At 43.6% G+C, this 24,906-nt stretch overlaps 1 protein-coding gene across 11 annotated transcripts in view; it reads left to right on the plus strand.

Annotated features, from left to right (window-relative positions):
- The window catches only part of ITPRID1 (ITPR interacting domain containing 1), a 69,864-nt gene that overhangs the window by 9,295 nt on the left and 35,663 nt on the right, over positions 1 to 24,906 (plus strand). For 6 of the 11 annotated variants that reach the window (XR_013960422.1, XR_013960423.1, XR_013960424.1 and 3 more), the window contains exons 2-10: positions 3,977 to 4,150; positions 5,561 to 5,609; positions 5,937 to 5,980; positions 10,643 to 10,675; positions 16,091 to 16,142; positions 17,785 to 17,871; positions 18,291 to 18,493; positions 19,869 to 20,440; positions 21,580 to 21,637. Coding sequence is in view for 8 of the 11 variants with exons in the window: in XM_080664886.1 (XP_080521012.1) it covers positions 3,985 to 4,150; positions 5,561 to 5,609; positions 5,937 to 5,980; positions 10,643 to 10,675; positions 16,091 to 16,142; positions 17,785 to 17,871; positions 18,291 to 18,493; positions 19,869 to 20,440; positions 21,580 to 21,637 (1,264 nt within the window). In the remaining 3 variants the exon portion in view is untranslated. Of the gene's footprint in view, positions 1 to 1,169; positions 1,330 to 3,976; positions 4,151 to 5,560; positions 5,610 to 5,936; positions 5,981 to 10,642; positions 10,676 to 16,090; positions 16,143 to 17,784; positions 17,872 to 18,290; positions 18,494 to 19,868; positions 20,441 to 21,579; positions 21,638 to 24,906 lie in introns of those variants that run through there. The other 5 variants (XM_080664889.1, XM_080664893.1, XM_080664888.1 and 2 more) reach the window with 5 other exon arrangements.

The following is a 24,906-nucleotide window of genomic DNA, read 5'->3' on the forward strand; positions in this document are numbered from 1 at the left end:
AACTGTTAACTCCAGAGGACAGGAATGGGATCATCGTCGCTGCTTTAAGTATCAAAGCACCAAGTTCTATGATTTCGCTGTGGGCCGAAGGCTTCACAGTGAAAAGTAGTGTGGTTGGTTTAGTTCACTCAAGTGAAAGCACACACGATGTAAAATTAATGTAGCAAAGCCATTTTTTCTCATTTTGATTCTTTTGAAAATTTCAAAACTTTGATAACATTTTAATATATTACTTTTTTGGGGGCCCTAGCTGGTTTGGCTCAGTGGATAGAGCTTCAGCCTGTGGACCGCAGGGTCCCAGGTTTGATTCTAGTCAAGGGTACATGCCGGGGTTTCAGGCTCAATCCCCAGTGCGGGGCATTCTCTCATCATTGATCTCTCTCTCTCTCTCTCTCTCTCTCTCTCTCTCTCTCTCTCTCTCCACTCCTTCTCCTCCTCTTCTGAAGTCAATAAAAATACATTGCTTTTTTGTCTTTTCAATATGTTGCTTGTTGGTTTTGTTGTTTTTACAAAATTGAGTTATTAGTGCATATATAGTTTTGCATTCTCTTATTTTATGAAATATGATAAGAAATTTCCCCAATTAATGGGAGTTCTTTGTACACATAAGGATTAATGACGTAGTAATCGGGATAGAAATAATTTGGAGAGAAGGGGCTGCACAGGGGACAGGGTCCAGGATGAGGATTCGGGTTTGGTTCCAAAGGTCCTGAGGACAGAGCAGTTAACCAGAGGGACCACCAGAGGCCACGTGCCATAACGTCCACCCTGCCAGTCCGTGGGCAGTTCAGGGCTGCCACCTGCTCTGTGTCCCTTTCCAAAGGGCTGCTCTAGGGGTCACGCCAGGGAAGCCAGATGAAGGGCATTCCAGCATCAGAGACTCTGTTTCCAGAAGCAGACTTGTTTACTAAGTGAGAAGGCACCCACTGAGTCAGAGGCAACAGAGAGGTTGTTTTTTTTTCTCACAAACTGGCCCCTGACCTTTGCCTTTAACAAGAATTCCTGCTTTTCCTGCAGGCCTTTTCCTGCTAAAAGCCAAGTCCTACTGAGCTGGCAGGGAGCTACCCTCATGGCCATGCAAGCCCAGTGGCTGAGAACAAATCCGCCCCAGTGGCTGGAACGGAAGTCTGGGGACCGACCAATAAAGCTGCACTTGTATCTAAACCTTTGGTGGTTTTTAGTGTTATATTTGAAAAAAGTGGTGGCCAGGTTAAAATTTGACATGCTAGTCTGGAAGCAGCGATCTGAGGTCTGTCAGCTGCTAGGCAGCTCCTGCTCCCACTACAGAGCAAGTCCCTCCTGCTACATCGGAACTGACTTTCAGCCCAGGTTAGTGAAAGAGCAAGACTATTCTGGGGTTTTATTTTTCCATGCTGCGTTACACCTTTATCCAAACCCCGATCCTCTATTGAACCTGATATTCTGTGAATGTTGTTTAGTGTGATTTTGGAGTTTTTCCTCCTGGTGACATTTGCACTGTCAGAGTTGATGCTCTGATTATCATTCACATGCACAAGATGCGCGACATTGCCAAAGAGAACTGTCTTTCCTCCAAAGACCCGAAGCTTATGCAAAATTAAGTAACTGAAAATTAAACGCAGTTTCTAAAGGTTGTTTTTGTCTCCTGTTATGAATTCTAGTTACCAAGCAATTCTATAAAGGTTAGACGTATAATCTAATCTGTGTTATTTCTGTCCTGTATCATCATTGAAATTTTTATAAGCACTTACCTTCCCCCAGAGTATATTCCTAGTTAACTTTCTGATGGCTAAAATGCTCACTGTTAATATGCATATTAACTGTCCACCTGTTGCCCAAATTTTTAACTAATTGAAATTTCCTATCATTGCTATTTTTACACAAAATGAAGTCATCACAATTGTCATTAATTTTTGCAGTAATTTATCATTGCAACAATCTACGTATATATATGAAAGCCTAAGCGACCGTTATGACACAATGACTGGAATGATCGGTTGACCAGTCGCTATGATGTGCACTGACCAACAGGGGGCAGATGCAGGAACTGCCCCCTGGTGGTCAGTGCACTCCCACAGGGGGAGCACCGCTCAGCCAGAAGCCGGGCTCATGGCTGGTGAGTACAGCTGCGGCAGCGGGAGCCTCTCCTGACTCCGCAGCAGCATTACTGAGTGGGGAGCACAGCGGGCCAGGATGAGCATGAGCTTTGCGGCACCCAGCCCTGGTTCGGGCTCCTCCCTGGCCGCCTGCTACTTGGCATACTGATACATCCTCCAAGGCATCCCGGATTGTGAGAGGGTGCAGGCTGGGCTAAGGGACACCCCCCCCCCGTGCATAAATTTTGTGCACTGGGCCTCTAGTAACTGTATATTTATACTCCCAAGGAATGATAGAATTTTAATAGATGAAGTATATAAGGAGACTCTTACCACCAGTTGCACCTAGAATGCTCAACTATATTAGAATATTCAGATGCTTACAATAAACCTGAATGAGGAGCCTTATTGAAACGTTGATTAGAAATGGTGGTCTGCAAGTCATGTGATCAGGAATTATGCCTAAGTTTAGGGATGCAAGACATGCTGCTAAAGTGGGTATTTGACTATTTGGTCATTTCTCTAAGCTTAAAGAATAATCTTTTCTTAAAGAAATTCAAGTAGATGACATGCAAGGATTTAATCATAAAGAGTGGTTTTGAACCCTAGATTTGCTATTTAATTTTGTACATATTTACTTAGCACCTACTATGTGCTGAGAATTCAGCCATGTATATACTACAGACACATCAGTGGGTTAGAGGGAGGCATTGTTCTCAACGTGCCGATAGTCTCGGGAGTTTAAACAATTTCCACAGCTGCTCTAAGCTTCTGTCTCCTTCTCTTGCTATTCGAGTCTCATAAATGTCAAATTAAGTAATTGAGGCAGCCTACCTTTCTTGTGCCATGTGCATAATATATTTACCAGTATTCAAATTGTCCCAAACACCCTTGAGAGTAGATAGTACAGCTTCAGAGTCATGGGAACGTGCTTGGAGTTCAAGGCCTAGATTTGAATCCTGGTGCCTGTGTGGCTTTGGATTTGCAACTTAACCTCTCTGTTCTTCAATTTACTATAAAATTGTGACAAATTCCTTCAATGACAATTAGATTAAATGACATATGAATAGAACTCAGCATGGAATCTAATACATAAGAAGCACTGCACTGAGGTTAACAGTTGTTAAAATTCAGTACCATTTATCCATCATTAAAAATTAAGGGAATGAAGAGGTTTTATTATTTATACGAGGCCACACAACAAGTGGCCAGGCTGATCTGTTGCCAAAGTCTTCATTATTTTTTTATATTTCAGGTCTTCTTTTTTGTTAATCCTTACTTGAGGATATTTCTCCACTGATTTTTAGAGAGAGGGAAAGATAGAAATATCAATGTGAGAGAAACATTATCCATTGGTTGCCTATTGCACGAGCCCCAACCAGGGCATGGGCCAGGGGAGGAGCCAGCAACCAAGGTAGGTGCCCTTGACCAGAATCGAACCTGGGACCCTTTGATCCACAGGCCAATGTTCTATCCACTGAGCCAAACCAGCTAGGGCTCTAAAGATATTTCTTTAAAGATGTAACAGTTGGATAGATTTGAAGGCTACCTATTATGGTGCTTTTAAGCTTCCTCCGTGGCTGGGTGTAGCCACTTCCCCAACTTCTTTGCTCACTGACCACAACCCTGACAGCCAGCTTGAATCCACCAGGGTGTGGATGTGGCCTGGTGATGGGTGAGGCCACATTAGTCCCTGGTTTCCAGCTGCCTCTCCACTGAGAGAGAAACCATTTCTCTGCATTGTAACAGAGAACTTGGCTTGCGGGGGTAGGGGGACAAGCTACCAAAGATCGTGACCTGGATCTACTCATTGGACCGTGAGCATCTTGGCCTTTGCCCTCTCCTTGAACCAAGCCCGAAAGCTGACCCATTGTGTCTGGTTTGTGTTGCTTTGAAATCAGTGTGCCGAATGATGATGGTGGAGAAGTCACATGGATCTGACAGCCCTCGAGGAGGCCAGGAGAGGAGCCGGAGAGGCATCCTGCAGTCCACCAAGAGGGCCTGGGCTCCCCTGGAAGAGCAGCCACCTCTGGGCTCTGAGGAGGAAGGCCAGAGTCTCCCCACGCCCTCGCTAGGTGAGGACGGCCCTCGGCGTATCTGAAACAGCCCTTCTGGGGGTGGTGAGGGATGGGGGGGCTTTGGGCTAGGGGCAAATAATTTCAGAGCATGGACTTAGCTTTGAAGATACTAGCATTCCTGGCATGATTCCAGAAACTTCTATGAAATGGGCACTTCTGATGTCCCCTATAGACACTCAAAGACCTTGATGGAAGCAGTCTAACTAAAGAATGAACTCAGCTTCCTTCCCACTCCAATGTACCCCATACTAAGCCCTCCAGGACACCAGAGCTGTGTGGAGTCTGTGTCAGAGACATAAGGCTTTACTTTAACCAAAGGCTTTTATCTGCTGGGCTTTACAGCAGGCATCAATAATCATTTAAGAGCTTAAAGAGTAATAACGAAGGAAACACTTCTGCCTCCACTACAGTGTAACTGATGGTTTTTCTTTTTAAAATATTTTTATTGATTTCAGAGAAGAAGGGAGAGGGAGAGAAAGATAGAAACATCAATGATGAGAGAGAATCATTGATCGGCTGCCTCCTGCACACCCCTCCACTGGGGATTGAGCCGGCATGTGCCCCGACTGGGAATTGAACCATGACCTCCTGGTTCATAGGTCAATGCTCAACCACTGAGTCACGCCGGCCAGGCTGGTTTTTCTTCTTTGTTCGCTGCCCAGTTCATTCCATCCCTTCACACTACTTCAACTGAAGAATGAACACCTCCCTGTCCCACTGGCCTTTTTGGTTCACCAGATACCTTGTGAGGGGGTAATTCAGCTTCCTCACTGATGGTGTCAAGCCCAAGAAAGTCAGCTCCGAGTAGCCTATAGCCCGTAATAGGAAACACTGCCTTTGCATCCTCTCCTTCCTGCCTGGTGACCCTTTGTTATGTGGGGATTAAGATCCACCTTAAAAGGCTGGTGCCCTTTTAATGCAGGGTGCCTTTGGCAATCCTGGGAGTCTAGTGCAATTTGTCCCTGGAATGAATGCAAATTTGGTTTCTAACCTGGCAGAGAATGCCTTGCAAATAAACATCCCTGGCTAGCTGCCTTAGGTAAATGTCCTGATTCAATGCGGAGGGGCTCCCGGGTGACTTCCATCCAACAAGAGAAAGACAAAAGTCTCATGTGCTTGTTCACCCTTTGCATTCACGCCAGGTAATTACAACATGATTCCAACATCTCTTGCTCTTGGTGGTTTCTTTTTCTCCCCTTTTATGTTTTGGGTTTTATTTTTTTAAATTACAGTCTTTTGGCAAGATTGTACTTCATTTCCAGGAAAGGATGATTACAGAAAACATGAATATGCTTATAGAAACATGGACCTAAATATGTAGGAAATGGAGCTACGGGGTGGTGGCTGAATGATGCAATCGAATCCTTTTAACTGTCTGTGCTCTGACTGTCTCTTTCTCATTTGTAGACGGTTCCAAACAAGAAAGTATTCAGCGGTGGCTGGACCCTGGGTTCTTGTAAGTGTCTGTTTGTGTCCTTGTACATTTCTCCCGCAAAGATCCATGAGCACAATGAGTAACCCTGATGGAGTGAGGGGTGACCTCTAGGGATTTTCATTTTATCGGTGTGCCTGATAGGTTACTCTATTATTGCACAAGTTATGTGTCAGTTCGAAAGTACAAAACAGGATGCTCTTTCAGCCCCTGGCTTCTCATGGGTCTCCGAAAGTCCTCTGGTAATAAAGCCTAGCTCTGCATTTTGCTCTCGTCTATTTAATTACAGAGCAATTTGGTCGAACTTGTTTACACACACTGTTTGATTCAGAATACTTTTGCTTCTTACAGTGTCTCTGTAGATGAAAACTTGCAGCAAGTCACCGACCACACAGGTAAGACAAGAGACCCCAGCAGCAGTCATGGTTTGTGAACCCCGGTAGGAGCTGTATTGACATGTCTGTGCAAATAGCTCTTCTTCAAATGAGAATTATCAGAGGTTCCTAGAAATAGAACCAATCTCAACAACCATCCGGTGCCGTTGCTTTGTTTGACATTCGGGACTGAGGCTCAGGAAGGCAGGTGACGGCTGGAAACCAGGACTCTTGCCATAACATTAGCTCAAGTTCTAGCCGAAAATTCACCGGGTTCTATGAAGATGTTTTGCAAGAATGTAATTATGGAAATGAAATTGTTTCCTTTCTCCTCACAGTATATTGTCATTTTCTTTCCAAATCTAGTTTCTTTCTCTTCTTTGGTCTCAAAATGATGCATTTGTTCTCAAAAAGAACAAATGACTGGAGTCCCTAGCACACAATACAAGCATGTATTTCTGAGGCAGAACATGGTGCACGCTTGTTACGCAGAGATCTGATATGAGCTGTATAAAAAGAAAAAAATTTAATTACAAGTCTCACAGTTTCCATCTTCATTAAATGAAATACTGTATTTCATAGAATCGAAGACCCCTTGATCGTAAAATGCACTCACACTTTAAGTTCCACTCAATGGGAAAGTAAAACAATAAGCACTGGCAATTATAGATGAAATGCAATACTGACTGTATACACATTAGAAATGCCATAAATAATGTATGTGAAAATGACATAAATTAGGAGTTTAATGATTAGAGGAAACAATTTTTAGTCAAATTGTTCCTTACTTGGCTGGTTTTAATTAGTTCACTTTTTTCACTGCCTCTTAACTTAAGATGATGGTTGGCTACAAACCAGTTTAAATTTGGATTTATTTTTTTTTTTTTGCTTGAAAAACTAAGTAAATTCATTGAAATTTTCTTCTTTGCCAAGCTTATTTTTTTAATTGATTTTTTTTTAAGAGAGAGGGTGAGGAAGTGAAGGAGAGAGCACAACATCAATTTGTTGTTCCACTTATTTCTGCATTCATTGGTTGCTTCTTGTATGTTACCTGACCAGGGTCAAACCCACAACCTTGGCCTATTGGGATGATGCTTTAACCAACTGAGCTACCTGGCCAGGGAGACTGAGCTTTTTTTTTTTTTAATAATATAAAAGTTCCATGATGCAAAAATCTCTGGAGATGTTTGCCAATAAATTGAAATTAAGTACCTCTGTTCATCATAGATCAGACTCAAGGAAAGGCAAGAACTTAAGAAATACAGCCAGCATTTCACATCCCCCGACGTTTCATCTTCCCAGGTCATGGCGGGACGCCTGACACCAGTTCTGGGGTTGTCTATCACTGTATTAAAAACTTCACTCCCTCAAAATTAAACACACATCATGGTCCTTCCTTCTCTGAATCAAGCAGTGACCCGAAAGGGCTCAGACATGAGGGGAAGACCTGGAGGAGAGGAGGGATATTGGAAGGGCTGTGAGAACAGAAATGCAGTTTCAATTTGCCAGGTCCTTCATCTTCAGTGAGGTTTCTAATAATAATGGACTAGCTCCCTGCAGGTTTAATTGAGCTTTCACGTTTACAAGGCCCTTTCTCATCTATCACATTTTCAACTCAGTGACCTGTGCGGTCGCCCGGCTGGTGTTCATTTGTGATTTACAGGTGAAGGATCTGGGGCACGGGGTGGTCAAATGCATGGATTTCTGGTCCCAGCTGGTTAGTGGCAGGTGGGGACGCTTGAGGCCCGGCACCCTGTTAGCCCCTCTGTGTGCAGGCACTGGCCGTGGCAAGATGGACCCACACTGAACTCAGGGAAGCCAGGAGCTGCCCTGGGGAGTGTGGAAGCGGAACAGCCCCAGAAACGGGGGACCTGAAGGTCGTGCCGAGTGTGGCAGGGAGAAACCTGGTGTGAAAAGAAAAGGAACTGAAGAGGAGACAGAGAAGTAGCCACTATGGAGGGAGAAGCCTGTGAAAACTCCCACAACCCTCGTATGATGCCGAGAGGGCACTGGTTGCGAGGGCAGCCATAACGATTACCACAAACTTGGTGGCTTAAAGGGAGATGTATTCTCTCCTGGTTCTGAAGGCTGGAAGTCTGAAATCACAGTGTCGTTCTCTCTCTGGAAGTTTAGGGAAGAACTCCCTCCAGCCTCTTTCTGTCTTCATGTGGCTTCTGTCCGCCCTGGCATTCCTTGGCTTGTGGCTGCATCACCCCATCCTCTGGCCTGCTTTCGTGTGGCTGTCTTTTCCCCGTGGGTCTTCTCTTCTTTTAAGGACACCGTCTTTGGTTGTAGGATTCAGGGCCCACCCTAATCCACCATGACCTCGCCTTGACTAATTATACCCTCAAAGACCCTATTTCCAAGTAAAGGACACATTCTGAAACGAAATCTCAGATACAGAAATAAAAGTGGGGGTGATACCCACCTCAAGTGGGAATCATTCTGAGGCTGGTTTCCCTCCGTGACCACGTCTGGGACTTGATACACTGAAGTAGCAACAAGATCCAGGTGCCTGCCCATCTTCCAGGCAACCCAGTACCTCCCATAGGGAACAGTCCAGTGGGCCTCCAGGAAGGACCATCCGTGATGAAGTACTTCCGTGAGACTCAGATGCCAGTGTCATGGGCAGCTACCCAACCATTTGCAGTTATTGGACTTAATATGGAAAGAAGTATTTACCAAATACTTTTCCGTATACTTCTTTGGAAAGTGAAAGGGAGCAGCTAATTAAAAGGACAGCTGGAAGAAAAGGTGGAGACAAAGGGAATGTTCTTTTCCCAGAATGGGAGCTATTTCAGGAGGTGTGTTAGCTGGTGGCCCGAGATGTCCTGAGGTGGGTGTGGCACCTTCCCCTGGCTCTCCTGGGCAGTCTGTAAAGCCTGGACCTCCCCTCGGTGGCCTCTTCTCTTGGGGCTTTGAGGTCTCTGCCACTGAAATGTTGCTTACCTAAGCTTACTAACTGATAGAAATTGCTTGGGTTTCTCCTTTATGACAAATACCTTCCCTTGCTCCTTCTTTAGCCGCCCATGATGCTTGCGTCTTGAGTCTCACAAAAGCACTTCACAAACGATGGTCTCTCACCAGTCTGCCCTGTCTTGTGACAAATATTAGGGCATCTTAGCTGAGTGGTCTGAATCTTGTCTTTAAGTATCTCCAGGACATCATCGGTTCAGGGCACATGGATGACTTACAGGGAAGAGCCACATGGGCATCCTTCAGCTTCTTACTCCTTTTCATCTCCGAGAAGCAGGGCTCCAAGTGCAGGTTAACTCCTCTTAGTGGTCACCGACTGCACAAGCGAACAAATTTGATTCTCAGTTTGGGCCTAGAGAGGATCCACGGACCTTCCTATACCCACAAACACACAGTACATTCAGAGGGTCTTTAGAGTGAATGTGATGCTTAAATGGACCATGGTCCTAGACGCAGGGGTGGGCAAACTTTTTGACTCGAGGGCCACAATGGGTTCTTAAACTGGACCGGAGGGCCGGAACAAAAGCATGGATGGAGTGTTTGTGTGAACTAATATAAATTCAAAGTAAACATCATTACATAAAAGGGTACGGTCTTTTTTTTTTATTTCAATAGTTTTATTCATTTCAAACATTTTAACAAGAAGAATGTAAACACTAATTATTATCATTTGAAACTTCAAAAAATGGAGGAATCATAGCACAATAACATACCTTATATTGAAGATGGCAAAGGCAAAATAAAATTGCCTAACAAAGGAAAGGTACAAAAGCCTTTCAAATTAAACTTAAATATAATAAAATAATTTAAAACTAAAACAAATAGAAAAGAACAAAATGTGTAAACAGTAAATTAAACATTTTCTTTAGTGCAGCTTCCAAATGATGCCCGGGACGTAGATGTAGATGGCAATGTAGACTGGGTTGAAAGGTTTTTGGTCTTTAAAACATCCACTTCAGTGGGAACAGTGTTGTTGGTCTCCTTTTTAGCTAATGCTCTGATACTGTGCTCTCCAGGGGCGTGTCTCCCTACATCACCACGATAACGTGTCTACGCATTCCCAGGGTGATGTCGGGGGACGCGTCCGCGGGCATTACAAAGAGCCTCTGGAAGATTGAGAGGTTGTTCCTTCTACTGAATGGGCGGATATAAATCCACCCACTCAGAAGAAGGAGCTGCTGCCGTGTTTCCCGACGTTGCCATGTTAACACTGCTGCTGGTGAAGGAGCGGAGGGGAGAGCAAGAGAACCCTCCGCTCTTTCGGCTCCGCGGGCGGGATAGAACAGCCGAATGGGCCGGATCCGGCCCGCGGGCCGTAGTTTGCCCACGGCTGGCCTAGATGGTAAGGTCCCTCCTCTCAGGCTGCTGACTAATTCTTAACCCAGGATTACAGATTAAAGCTGCACATAAGAAAGGCTGGAGAGAGGACCTGGAGAGAGGGCAAACCCATCCCCACCACTAGAAAAGAAATTGAACATCAGCCCTCACTCTGAGAGTGCATTTATATGATGCTGCAAGGACAGATGCGTACACCAAATGCATGTGTTAGGGTTATACCAGGTGTACTTGTTCAACAACTGAGCATAACTGTGAGTGGAAACACTAGAACTAACTCCCACAGCAGAGAGATAGTGCCTGTCAAAAATCTGCTGGGTACCATGGATTATTTGATGGGTGGTTAATTCATTTGTCTTTTTTACTATTCAGATAGTTCTTCTCCAATACCCAAGGAAGTCCCTGGTGAGTAAACTCGTCTCTTTCCAGTAGGAATTGATTAAACAATAGAACTTACAGAATCAAATTCTAAATGTTGTGGTCTCTATTATAAGAAAAGGTCAAAGTAAATCCAATTAAGCATAATAGATGTTCCTTTAATGCTTATCAAAAGAAAGCATTCAGAGCAAAGAGCTGTGCCAGGCAGTGGGAACAAAGATGTAGAATCTATGGTTCCTGCTCTCAAGAATGTCACTCTGACTTTCCAGGACCATCATAATCTGAATGTAACCGATACCAATGTTCTAAAAGACCCTGTAATCCTACCTGCTCTCAGTCCATCGCTAGTTCTTTCGTCATCCAATTCCTCCTGTATTCACATCTTTCCCATTCTGTTCACCTGTTGCCCTTCTTTTGAGTCCTGATTCAAGTTCCATATTCTCGACAAGGTCCTTCCTGACATCTGCACTAAGAGACTCGGTCAGTTTTCTAAACACCAGTCACTTCCACTATGGGTTCTATTCATATGGCACATGGTCTGTGCTGCCTCAAATTTTTAAGGCCATGATCAGCCTCACTAACAAAATTGTAGATGCCCCTGAGGCAAGAATCCCCTGTACCATGCCTGACTTCTCCAGAGCTAATCAACCAAAGGATCTTAGTACAACTGGCCCATGATGAAGATGATGTAGTCAGATTGGGAAATCTTCAAAGGAGAGATGAGACATAAGCTAGTCAATCAAAGAGATATGAGGTTTTGGGGAGAAAAAAAAGAGGCAAAGCAAGACAGTGTCAGTTGGTGGAAGCAAAGGGAGCTTGGGCAAAGTCATATAATGAGAAGAAAATTAAATATGTACAGGAATGCATATAGAAGGTGGTCAGACTAGGAACTGGTTTCAGGTTGGGAAGCAAAGGCAGAAATGTTCTTGTTAAATAGGGTATTGTCAGGTTATAAATGCCTTAGTATCCAGAAAGAGGGGATCCCACTTGATGTCTTAGGAGAGGGGTGGCAAAGAAGTGTCATCTCAGGTTCCAATCAAAGGACAGGCTGTGTTCAGCCATTTTTGAAGCCCTACCTTTGTTCACCTGAATAGAGGGTCCTGAGTCACAAGTGACAGATGCCATAGGTGCAGCACCAGGGAATTGCAGCAGGCCTGGCACACATTGGCCATCTCTATTGCAGTGAGTTCTGAATGGTTTCTGAGAAGGGCAGCGACAGATTCCAGTGTGTATCCTGGCAATGGGAGGAAGGTACATACCTTGGGATGAAGCAATTGTGACCTCAACTTGGGGTGGGTGTCAGCAATGGAGTAGAGAGGATGGGTCAGCATCACCAGCAAAATAAACAGATATGTGGGTGAAGAAGAGCCCAATCATTAAAACCGGCTTTAAGGTTTTGAGCATGAGAGTCGGGAAGAATGAAGAGTCTTTTTTTTGGTAAGGCTATAGATTAATAATTGATTAAATGAGACAAACCCTGCTGACTGCCTCTTCTAAGTGTCTTGGTCATGCAGGAGTTAAGTGTGCAGAAAGCTGCAGATTGCTATTATTTTAGAGCCCTGTGAAAATGTAATTTGATTAGTCTATTGGACGATATTCCAAAGAACCAAATGTCTTCCATGAATCAGTCAGAAATGCTTAGGAAAACCAAAATAAAAAATGCTTTCTAAGCCAATGAAGGTGCTAATTAGTGCCTTCTGCATATCTCACTCCATCTTCCCCAGCCATACACTCTGCAGGGTTAAGCGCGGTGTCTGCTGTTTCAGATGGCAGGAGTCCACCTAGCAGTGGGCGGGGTGGCTGGAGACTCAGGTCTCCAAGAAGGAATAAGAGCTGGATCTTAACCCATGCAGTGGGACACACTGAGTAGGGCAGGGCATGTGTTTTCTTGCTTTAATTCTCCTCCAAATCAACCCTTAGAAACTTGGGAATAGTAGGACCTTAATATTTTTTTCAGTATTTATTCTCCAATGCACTTAGAAAGTCAAATCTGGTTTTATAAAACCAATAAGGGTATCTTGGAAGGGGAAAATATTAGAGAAAATATCAAAACCCAGCAACTAGAGAAACGAGTGAGGAATGAAGGAGGCCCTCGCCAGCAGGGCTTTGTGGTCAATACAGGCATGGCCATAAGGGTCCATCTTCTCCCTGGGCGAGCCTGGTGCCTGCAGAAGCTTGAGAAAGTCCAGGGCAACAGGAGCGGTTGGTTTGCTCCTCCTGGCATTCCTTGGTTGTCAAATTCTTGCTGTGACTATAGTAGCAGATTCAAATGCTTCCCAAAGCCGGGGAGGTAACCACTATTGGACCAAGCAGGCAGGACGGAGAGCAGAGAATCACAGAGCACATGGCTGCCAACAGACCACTGTCCTGAAGGTCCTGGGCCACAGTTGCTGGATTTCCCGAGTTTTCAGGAAATTCTAGGAATCCCATGCCAGTGAGACCTGGGCTACCTGCTTATGCCTCTCGGTTCAGGTTCAGGTTCAGGTTCATTATTGAAAACAGGCAACCTGGCCCTGAGGAGCCCATCCTCAGGCTCCAGAGAGTTTATCTTACACATTGGCAAAGTAGAGAAAAACAAAAATAAAACAACCACCATCATAACAAAACACCCCAACAGACAACGAATCATAACTCCACACTTCCCTCTCCAAGACTCTCAACTACCAGGCAGAAGTGTTGGAAAGGTCGGTCATTGCTTCGCAGGACCTGGGGAGCCTGGAAATGCAAAAGGAAATGGAGTGATGAACCAAATTCATTTTTAACAATTTTATTATAATTTTTAAAACAGGCTTAGTTTGTGAATTTCTTTTAAAAGATCATATTGATTTTCTCTGGCTTGGTTTTCTCCAAAATCTAAGCTTGGCAGCAGAGAAGGCTGATGTGTGTGAATTAGATGGAGAGAGACATTTGTGTCATTTCAAATAAGGTCAAGAAGACAGTGGATAAGGAATCTAACAAGAGATATAAAAGCTATATCTGTGCGTCAGTGAGGATGGGGTTCAGGTGAGGGGTTTAGACACCCCAACTGCCCCTCTGGGTCAGTGATGGCTGGGCCTTATGGGGAGCTGTAAGGTGGAAGAAGAGAAGGCCCTTTCTCCAACGGGTATTGAAATTGTGTAAGGCTTTCAATATGTGTCGTCAGATCAGAAAACTAACCCCCTTGTAACCTAGCTGGCTCCACTTTGCACATTTCTTGGAAAACATGTTGCCTTTGGGGGCTCCTTTTCCTCTTCGGGGCTCCCCTTGGTTTCCTGGCAAGCAGCTTGCTTCTGAAGATGGATGGCAGGGCTGTGGGGTGTGGTCCACGGAGTGTGGCTCGAGAAGCTTATGGAGATGTCCTGGGTGCAGGGCTGCCCATTTCTCTGGAGGCTGGGTTTCCTGTGGGGCCAGGGTGTGGGAAATGGCAGCAAGGCTGAGCAAACTCTTCTCATCAGTATCTGAAAATGGTCATTTCCTCTCTCACAGTCTGAGCCATTCACTGTGTCCACAGTGCCAGGCTGGCCTGGATCACACATCCATTCACACGTCTGAGGAAATCCAGAGCAATGGCAGGCAACTGGGGAAGGCCGAGGTAGGGGTGAGAGAGGCATCCTAGCAGGACACGCAGAACCACGGAATGGCTTCAGGGAGAAGAGGCGCTCAGAAACTTGGAGCTTGCCTTTGGGACTTCCCTGCACAGCAGTAGGTGGAGGTGGTAGTGGCAGGAATGGAGTCAGGGAGGAATAGGAAAAAAAAATTGCTTAAAATAGACAAATATTTATTTTACCTTCCATTTTGGGCAACGTCTCTAATTTATTATGGCATCAAGTCATTACAATATAACTGTCAAAAATTAGACTGTGCTTGCATCTATAACGTGGTTAATAAAGTGGCAAATAGGCTTTCTCTCGTGTGACAACTTCAATCAGTTGGTAATGGCTTTATGGTCTGAGAAGCTCTGAGAGTGAGTTGAGTTCAGGGAGTGAGCGCTGCAGTGGATTAGCGGTGCCTGCCGAGGCGAGAGACTTGGCAGTGAACAAATGATGTTTTTCAAACTCTGGGTCTTTCAAACTCATGGGACCCAGAAAAAGTGGATGGACAACACCGTCAGGACAGCTCCCTTTGACCCCTGTAAACCAATGGAATCTTGCAGAAGCATCTCTCTGCTAAAACCCAAAGTTTCAAAACCACTGATGTAATGGGAAAAAAAGACTGGAGTTTTGATTCTAAGTTCATTCTTAACTTGGTACATAGGTTTGAATCAGTTATTTTGACTTATATCTGTCACCAGATGTCACATAGGACATCTGAAAAATGTCATAGTTGTATCATAATAATGATCACTTGCCTCAATATGCCATCCTTGGCAGTGGCTCCCCAGAATGTTTTATGAGCAGTTACATATTCTCTTTAAGTTTAGCAATTTCTAAAGTTCAGATATGTACCCTGACATCACTGTGTTTCTCAAAACCCACTTGTGAAAATTAATGCAAACAAAGGATGTCGAATAAGCTTCATCTCATTTGATCAGTTGTGGCTTTCCTGGTGAATTTAAGAGCCTACCTAGGCTCTATGAGAAAGTGATGTGGTTGACTGGTGATGTCTGCCACGGGAGTGGGAGCTGGAGTGGGTAGCACAGAGGCCATATACATCCCTACTCTATTCTTAAACATTTACCGTAGATTTATATTCTCCACCCCATATGATTCTTGTGCTGACAGAGTTCCATTTGCTTCGTAGAGCAGACATTTATTTGCTCTCTTCTCTCACCTCCTCTTTAAGTTGTAGTTTTGTATTCCAAACTGCCATTTGATCTAACCTGATCAGCCCTGCCACTGAGCTCTGCCCTTGCTCCAGATGTTCTTCTTCCACAACAACCCCTCTTTTCAAACAATCAAATTCTCCTATTTTTTGTTTATTGAGCAGGTGACCCCTACCCCCCACCCCCACCGCCTCTTTTTTTCTTTATATATTTTTCTTTAAAATATTTTTTTTATTGATTCCAGAGAGGAAGAGAGAGAGAGAAACATCAATTGGCTGCCTCCTGCATGCCCACTACTGGAGACCGAGCCCAAAACCTGGGCATGTGCCCCAACCGGAAATTGAACTTTGATCTCCTGGTTCCTAGGTTGACATTCAAACACTGAGCAACACCGGCTGGGTCATTTCTCCTTATTCTTAAAAACTCGAGACAAGCACTGCTTCTTTCCAGGTAGTCGCTGCTGACTACTTCATGTGCCACTGACTTCCCTTTCACTGAGCAAGTACACACATCTTCAAGTGCCTGTCACACCATTTAGCCATTAATTACATTCTGTCTTGTTCACTACAGAGATGCCTTGTATCTCATGCCCATACACTCTCAGACATGGCAATCAGTCACACGTTGGTTCCTTTGAGGATGAGAAAATCTTCCATGAGGATGAAAGGAAATTAAGTTCATCCCCCCTTTTTTTGTTGCAGTTTTTTCTCATGAACAAGGAATGGTTCAAATGACTGTAAAAGACTACCTGAGGTAGGTGGCAGAATCAGTGTTGCTTCAGTCCAGTATTTTACGGCCACGTCTCTCATAAGGGATATACAGTGAGGAGAGTTCTTAATAATGACATGGATCTTGGGATCTTGTCACTGATTGAGCCACAGTGCTGCAATGTTTTCGGGAGCCTTGAGAGAAATAGAGGTTCTTCAAATGTCATGAAGGAGTGAGTAAATTAAATCAACAAATTCTGACTTGGGGGGATTTAATTAAAACACACATAAATGGTATTCTACTGTAATTCAGCTGTTCACAAGGACCTGTTCATAAAACAGTTACATTCACATTTCATATTGCCAATATTATTGACCATCATGCTATAATTTAATTATTATAATTTCTAATGTTAGGTGGAAAGCAGTGAGATTCTCTTAATTTGAGGATAGACTAGTTCTCAAAGTTACCCCAAGCAGTAGCATCCACATCACCTGAGAACTTACTAGGATGAATTTTTGATCCCCAAGCCAGACTCTTTGAATAGGAAAACCTAGGGGTAGAGTTCAGAAATCGGTGTTTTTATAAGGTCTTCACATAGTTCTTGGGCATGCTCTGGTTTAAGGACCACTGAACTAGACTATGAGCTTTTATACGTCGGGAGAAGCAATTGAACAAAGAGGCAGGGCCCATCTATTCTTACTAATAATGGGCAGGATTAAGGCAAATTCAGCTGTGCATGCAGGAGACCTTGATCTCCTTGGGAAAACTGTTATCTACATTGTATTCTTTGATAAATTTCAATTTTGTGCCAACTGGCTGTTGTATTTGATGAGACTAGATGCAGCTATCATTTAGATGAGGTATCTACAAGTCAACTACATTATGACAGGGTTCTGTTCTGTTTGGAAATGCTTTCTTTTTTAAAATATGTTTTCATTGATTTTAGCTAAAGAGGAAGGGAGAGAGAAAGAGAGATAGAAACATGGATGGGAGAGAAACATCAACACTGATCAGCTGCCTCCTGCACAGCCCCTCCTGGGGATTGAGCCCACAACCCGGGCATGTGCCCTGACCAGGAATCGAACCAGTGACCGCCTGGGGCATGCTCAACTACTGAGCCACACCGGCCAGGCTGGAAATGCTTTCAAATGACCTGCAGTGCAGGTCTCTTTGGAGAGAGGGATGCTGGTTTTTGAGGCAGTCAAGGGGAGTGTTACTGTTGCATATGGTTGGCCCAGAGCCTAGAGACAGCACTCAGAGAACACTAACCGTGCCCTAGGAAGTCCTTCATGATGAGAATGAATGTTGAGGCACTTCAGTGGCTGCTGCCTCTACCTCTTTCATAACAAAATTTTAACTTCCTCCCGAAAGTCAGAGCCTAGCAGGGCTCATTCCTGAAAGGTTCCCCAATGATTTGCCATCTGTCAAAAGTGAGACATTCTGTCACCTTCATAATGAGCACTAGTGGGCACCTACTTAAATCCTCACACCTTCTGTAGGCAGCACTACCCCCTCCCCCCCCGCCACTGCGCTCCCTCTTCAAAGGCATGGCCCCTGTGGGATTATTAGGAATGACCAGGAAAGGCAAATGTGTGCTCTGGATGGGAAAGGCTCCCAGTGCCCTCCCGAGGGGGATGGACGATCTAAATGGACCCATCTCATCATTGCTACCCTCTCGCCCTAGATCTCTGCACCAATGTTCAGAAACTCCTACCCTATCCAGAGGGACCAGCTTCAACTCATGCCATTCTGCTGTGAGTATACCACAAAGGTATGTGGTTTTCAGGCACTTCGCATCCAGGAAAACTATCCCATGCAACAGTGGATTTCATGAATCGATAAGTAGGCACTTGAGAAATTAATGAATGGATAGAGGAGAGAATGAGTGAGGATTTCTAAACCCCAACTTGCAAGAGGAGTATAAAGGGGTCAGTGAAATAGGCTAAATATCTGTCAATGGGAAAATGGTCATATAAGTTTTCAGCTCCCATTTTATGGAATTCTGTACAGTGACAAAAGGAATAGGTAGTTGTTTATATATACTAACTTATGATCTTCAATTCATATTTTAGGAGAAAAAAGGCATGATGCCAAAAGATACATAGAGTATGTTACTATCTATAAAGCAAATGTGAAAACTGTAAAGCATGTATGTTACTGGATAAAGACATTCATATTTTTTTACTGCAGCATTCCTGAGTGGCTGGAATTTGGGGAAAAAGATCCAGTGGAGATTTTCTTGGATCTGGGGTTTGGTGCTGACGAGCCAGACATCTGCACACAAATTCCAGCCAGATTCCTGTGTTGTGGCTCCGCAGCCACAGGGATCAATATCCGTGTTTTTCTTGAGGCTCAAAAGCAGCGAATGGACATTGAGAACCCTAACTTGTATGGTAAGTGAGGACCACATGGCATCCAAGTCCTACCGACAGCAATTGTTACAGAGCAAGAGCTTGCTGCCCAGTACACGTAGAAGCCAATACTATGGCACTGGCTTTTAAGAAAAAAATCTTTATTGTAAGATCAACCAGCAAGAAGATAAGAGGCAGAGCTCAAATCTGTCTTCCGATCCAGGGTTCAAACAGAGATTGACGGGTTCAGGGAAATCTGCTGGCATGCCAAATCACTGGCAGGGGACAAGTTTCAACTGGAGGGCCTTGGAGCTTGGCCATTCATGGTAAGAATGGCTTCAGCACCCAACCTCCCTGGACAGCAGACCCTTCACTTCTGAAAGGATTCTGGTGTTCAGGTTCCAATTTTGTCTCAGTGCTTTGGTTCCGTGGGGTGGAGAGACTTTGGTTCCAAGTGTTATTGGAGGTCAAAATCCTCTCGTCTGCACATGCTTTGGCCAAATGCTGTTTTGTTCAGTTGTCCCTGAAAAACAACCCAGTATCTTGTTAGAGTAAGGTCAGTTTGAGTTGGTTCTGCAGTTACACAGTGAGCGGGGAGGTGAGCCACAGTATTAGGAGAGATGGTCTGGGACAGTGGTCGGCAAACCGTGGCTCGCGAGCCACATGCGGCTCACGAGCTGCGGTTTGCCGCTCTGTTGACTAATGAGTTTGCCGACCGCTGGTCTGGGAGATGTGTACAGTGGCAATCCACCTCTCCTATCGTAGCTGAAACAGAACAGCTTATATCTGGATCCCTCTACATGTCCACTGTGGGTTGGTGCATATGTTGGGGGAAGGGAAATACGTTCCATGTTGTCCTTATTCATGAACTTGGCCCATCTGGAAAGCCACTGGTTGTAATGACAGAGAAAAGGTGGTCCTGGAATTTGTATCCAGGCCTTTTGACTCCATGCGCCATGATTTTTCCACACTCTCAGGTGGCAATAGATGGAGAGGCTGGAGGTGAGGATGAAGATATCTACGGCCTAAAGCAGTGGGAGAAACTCAGGATCATCTTGTATGAAAGAGCTGGGTTTACTTTTTGACAACTTAGTTTAATTCACAAGATTGAACTCAAGATACATCTTTGTCGATGTTATGGATTAACACATCATTAATTATTGGCATATATGAATCTATCTAGTATGCATGTACAACTAAATACAAAAGGTATTCACTTCCCAATAACTTTATATAGAGGAGTCACCTTCATAATAATTAGTAGCATGAACAGAGGAAAAAAATGAGTTTCTGGAGCTTCAAGTCCTTCTCATCTTGAAAAATCACATGTGTTAACCAACCTCTCCAGTTTTGACAACCTCAATGCAGTTTCAATACAAAAACCCAGTCTAAAAATTGTGCTTTCTATATCATTCAGGCCGTTTCCGACAGCTGGAAATCCTGGATCAGGTGGCCAGTGCCTTCTCATCTTTGCTGAATGATGTTAGCACCTGGCAGAGCAAAGCTGAAGAGAAAGACGGAGAGGAAAGTGTGCAAAGAACTTCAGTGAGTGGAGCCAAAGAACATCCAGGAAGAGAAGGGGAACTTTTCAGGAGAGCCTCGAAGCAGAACATCAGGAGAGACGGTAGTTCAGAAGTGTCAAGGTCTCTGAAGAAGAGGGAACATTTTTCCAGCACCTATGCAGGACCAGGGGTATGTGCAATAGAGTCACCAGCCATGACAGACAACCTCCACCAAAGTCATTTGTCTCCTTCAGCTGAGCATTGGTCTCTCCAAGCCTGTGATGACTTGATACCTTGTCATCCTCCCAGAGCTCTTCTGAAAAAGCGCTGGCCTTCCTCACCCATGATAGCCAAGCAGACTCCTCCTTCCTGTGTTTCTGAGGGGTCAGTCAAGGACAGAACTCAGAAAGAAAACGCGATTCAGACTAACAAGCTCAAGAGCTTATCTGGGGTGAGGAAAGCACCAGACTCCTTCGAACTGGAAGAGGTCAGTGTTGTTTGTACTTTGTGCTCAACTTCTAAGGGAGATGACCTTCATCAAGGCACCTTTTGCCTTTCAGCCCTCATTTAACCCCTTCATCTGTCAACCCCTCGGCATTAGGTCTTACGTTCCAAACTCCTGTTTAGTCTGGGGCATTTAAGGTCATTCTGGTTACTTCAGTCAGAACTAAATGATATGAAACCAGCCTTTGCTTTCTCCCATCCCTTTTCCAGTCCTTGCACTCAGTTGAATCCACAGGTTATTTCTGTCTTTGCCATTGCTCAGTTTTATTATGCATCTCAGGATGGTTTTCTCTACTCTTTCCACATTTCACCTTCTTCAAGGGTCCGTTCAACTACTTCCCACTCAGTGAAATTCCTCCTCTGTATTCTCATAGCCTCGGCAGGGAGAGCTTGTTGAGGTAGAGATTGTGTGTGTGTGTCAAGGATGTGCTCCCCCCGCCCCCCGACACACACACACACACACACACACACACACACACACACACACACAGCTCCTGGAGGACCAGGTTTTGTCATCAAGGGGATGTGTCTTGGAAATATTTCCCCCAAGATGACTAATGCAGGGCCTTAGACAAAGAAGCAGGATGGGTTTTTTATTTTTTATTTTTATGGGATCAGTATTTTGTTAGTTTGCTTTGGGATTTATTGACAGTCACCTAGCTTGACTCCCATTTCACACTTCTTCTCTGCTTTTTCATCCCACCTTCATACACTCATGCTAATTTTCACCCTATTTAGATGGCATGGCCACCTGCACTTCTCAGTCTTTTAAAAAAATATGTACTTACACATTTTCATTAGTTTCTCTATTCTTTAATATAATTACAAAGAAAGTACAGAAGAGCATGCCCCACCCCTCTTTTCATGTCAAATTATCCAGTAGTGGGGGAGGATATTTACTTGTAAATCCCAAGGTTGGCCACCTCTCCTTTGAGCCGTCTGCTGTGAGGCACTCTGATAGGCTCTGGGGAACAGACTCCGCCCTAAAGGGAACCACAGTGCAGGGATGGACACAGAAGCCAAGACAGTGACAGGTTACTAATACACTTCTCTGTCACTACAGAGACAGGTTGGGGTATCTGGGGAACAAGATAATGAGACTGACATATTCCGGTGTCTCAGGTCCAGAGCTTTGAAGAGGAGATTGATGATCATCCTGACCTGACTTCAGGAACTAAAGGTAAGAATTCGTCAAGGTGTACAATTTCATCAATGGTCTTTTCAGAGAATGTAAGTGACTGCTACTCAACTTTCTTAAAATGTAGAACTTACTCATTGCCAGGAGATACCACATCTGTTACGACTACTATCTACTACCACTGCATTTTCTACCTGCTACTATTACGTAAACTCTCGCTAGCAATGCAAATGTACATGTAAATTTCAAAATATTTACTACAGAAATGTCCAGTATCAGTGGGGCTTGTCTACCATTAACTCTGTGTGAGGTGACCAGGATAGTAGAATGGGTTTCACATAGGACTGGAACTAACTGAGGGAATACGTTCTTACTTCTGCCAACTGCTTAATGTTGTACACGTCGTATCATGACACTGGGCCTCAGTTTTTACATGTTATAAAGAGATAAGAACAGGTAATTTTTAAGTTATCTGCCAGAACTTATAACCTAAATTAAGTGATTATATGACCTTCATGTGAAACTCTCAGGTGAAACAAGTTATCTAGATGCAACTCTGGGGTCATCTCTTAGGTGGTCTTATAATGTCCTGGACAGCAGGAGAGGCAGCCTTTCTCTACTTCTGGTTCCTATGCCCTTGTTCAGCTATCATTGTGATTCAGCATTTCCATAACCCTATAACAGAGCGAGAAGTAGACAGGAATCAGTGAAGCAAAATAAAGCAGAGGAAGCTAGTGTACGTCCTGGAAGAAAATATGCTAATTTTAATTTAATTTAGTGTGGTGTCAAACACATCTTTTTCATTACAAAGTGTATGTATGGGCCTCATTTTGCTAAATGCTGTTTAGAAATTATGCATTAGTAATTATAGGGTCCTGCTGATTACATAAATTGTTATCCTGCTCTTTGGAGTAATTACCACATAACCTGCATTGAGGTTTTTAAGATAAAAATAAGCATCTGTTTTCCATCTAATTGAATGCTTCTCAATGAAGCTGGAGGTTCTCTTGCCAATAGGAGCTGCCTTCCTTGACATTCAATCAAGAGGTCTGCTGGTCTAATCTAAGTCACCCCAATCATTACAAAAAATTATTTGGAAAGTTAGGCAAAAGTACTAATCTACATTTAATCTCAAATTTAGAGAGCAAAGTAGTATGGGTGAAGGTTGGCCTAGTGGAGAAAATCTGAATAACAATTAAACAAATGTAATTTCATTACTTTCACAAACAATATTGTTAACCCAAGAAAAAATAGGACTAAGAAAAAAATAAGTAAAACTAGTTCAAATAATAGAGAAAGACGGAAATTAGTGATATATATATAGGAGTGAATTACATATACACTGAGTGGCCAGATTATTATGATCTCTGAATGCATAATAATCTGGCCACTCAGTGTATATCCTATATAATAAAAGGCTAATATGCAAATTGTCCCCTTGACCAGGAATTCAACCAGCAGGCAGGCCGGCCAACCGCCCATGTCCCCTCCCCCGCTGGCCAGGCTGGCCGGACCCCACCCATGCACAAATTCATGCATCGGGCCAGATTATTATGCATTCAGAGATCATAATAATCTGGCCACTCAGTGTAGATAGCTATGGATATATATGAATTTTAATATATATAAATATATATATATATATATGAATGAATTTTTTACTCGAAGTTGGAAAAGTGACTTCATTCAAAAGATGAAGGCATGTAGACTGTTTTGACCAATAGAACATGGCAGAAGCGATACTCTGCTATTTCCAGAACATAACCCTTAAACTGCCTGGCTGCTTCCTGGGTCTTGAGATACCTGTTCTTGGAATATTCTCTCTGCAAATATGACCTTTGTTTTGTAAAAAACCCAAACTGTATGTGGATGCCACATGTAGACACTCTGGTGGATAAACTTGATGAGCTCCCATGTGAATAAGCTATCTTGGATGTCCAGTCCAGTCAAACTTTCAGATGACTTCAGTCCAGATGCCTTCCAACTTTGATTGCATGAGCAATTCCAAACAACCACATAACCAAGCTGAGTTAATCCATAGAACCATGAGAGATAATAAATTGTGGTTTTAAGCCACATACAAACACACAAATAGATGAAGGCATGTGATTATCACTTCAAATACCTTTAAAACTTAAAGGTATTTAAAGACTTTTTCATCTACTCATGCACAATACTTTGAATATTAGCAGAAAAAAGTATATTTAAGCATTTTTCTAAATGAATTGGAGCAAAATTACTTCTTATAAAAGATAAGTAGCCAAGGTCACAAATATCCTACCCTCCCTTCAGCCCCTGAAAAATTCTCACTGAAATGAGCAAAGGAATCTATATATATAAAAGGCTAATATGCAGTGTCCCCTTGGGAGTTTGACCGGGAGAATGGGAGTTTGATCGCTCTCTGACCACCATGTATGCTGACCACCAAGGGGCGGCATGGAACATGGTGGGCGACCAGCGGTGGTGGTGGTGCAGGATGCTGAGGGAGCAAGGGAAGGAGGAGGCATGGAGGGGGGAGGTAAGGAACCTGATCGGCCCTGATCACTGGTCAGGCCTAGGGACCCTACCCGTGCACAAATTTCATGCACTGGGCCTCTAGTATAAATATAAAGAGGAAATACGGTTTGGTGCTATTAAAAGGGGAGAGGGGAGGTGATTCAATCATTCATATTCCAGAAGCCTTGAGGAATTTGAATAGAATATATTGTGGATGAAGATACAGACAATTCTATAGGAAGAACTTGCCTAGGGATTGAAGAGAGAAGTCCACTGCAGAATTGTACTAACAAATTAAGAGCATAATTTCTAAAATAATCTCATTTAACTCTGAAATCCAACAAGACACACCTTTCTTGTCACCTTATGGAACCAGCATACACAGCAAGACCACCACAAGACTTAGCAGTTCATAATCAGGGACTATTCAGAAGAAATGCTTGCCAATAAAAGAATGACTACAAAAAAATCATGTAGAATAAATGACTACAAAAAACATGTAGAATAAACACTCACCCACTGTCAGTTGGAAGTTAAATTGTCATGAATCACTTGAAGTGTAATTTGTCTGTCACACAATTTTAAATGCATGGAGTTTTGATGCAACTATCACAGTTCTGGAATTTGTCCTACCATTAGACTCAAATGTGCACATAAGGACTTCTACTGCAAGAATGTTTATAGTAACAAACAACTAGAGACAGCTTAAGTGCCCCCAAAAAAAGTTCACTCTAAACAATTGTTGTAAAGCTTACATTAAAATCTACTTAGACATTATTTTGAAAAATAAAGAGATATTTAAGTATTGGTATGGA

This window comes from Plecotus auritus (genome assembly GCF_963455305.1).
Source record: "Plecotus auritus genome assembly, chromosome: 4".
In the NCBI taxonomy this organism is placed as follows: Eukaryota; Metazoa; Chordata; class Mammalia; order Chiroptera; family Vespertilionidae; genus Plecotus; species Plecotus auritus.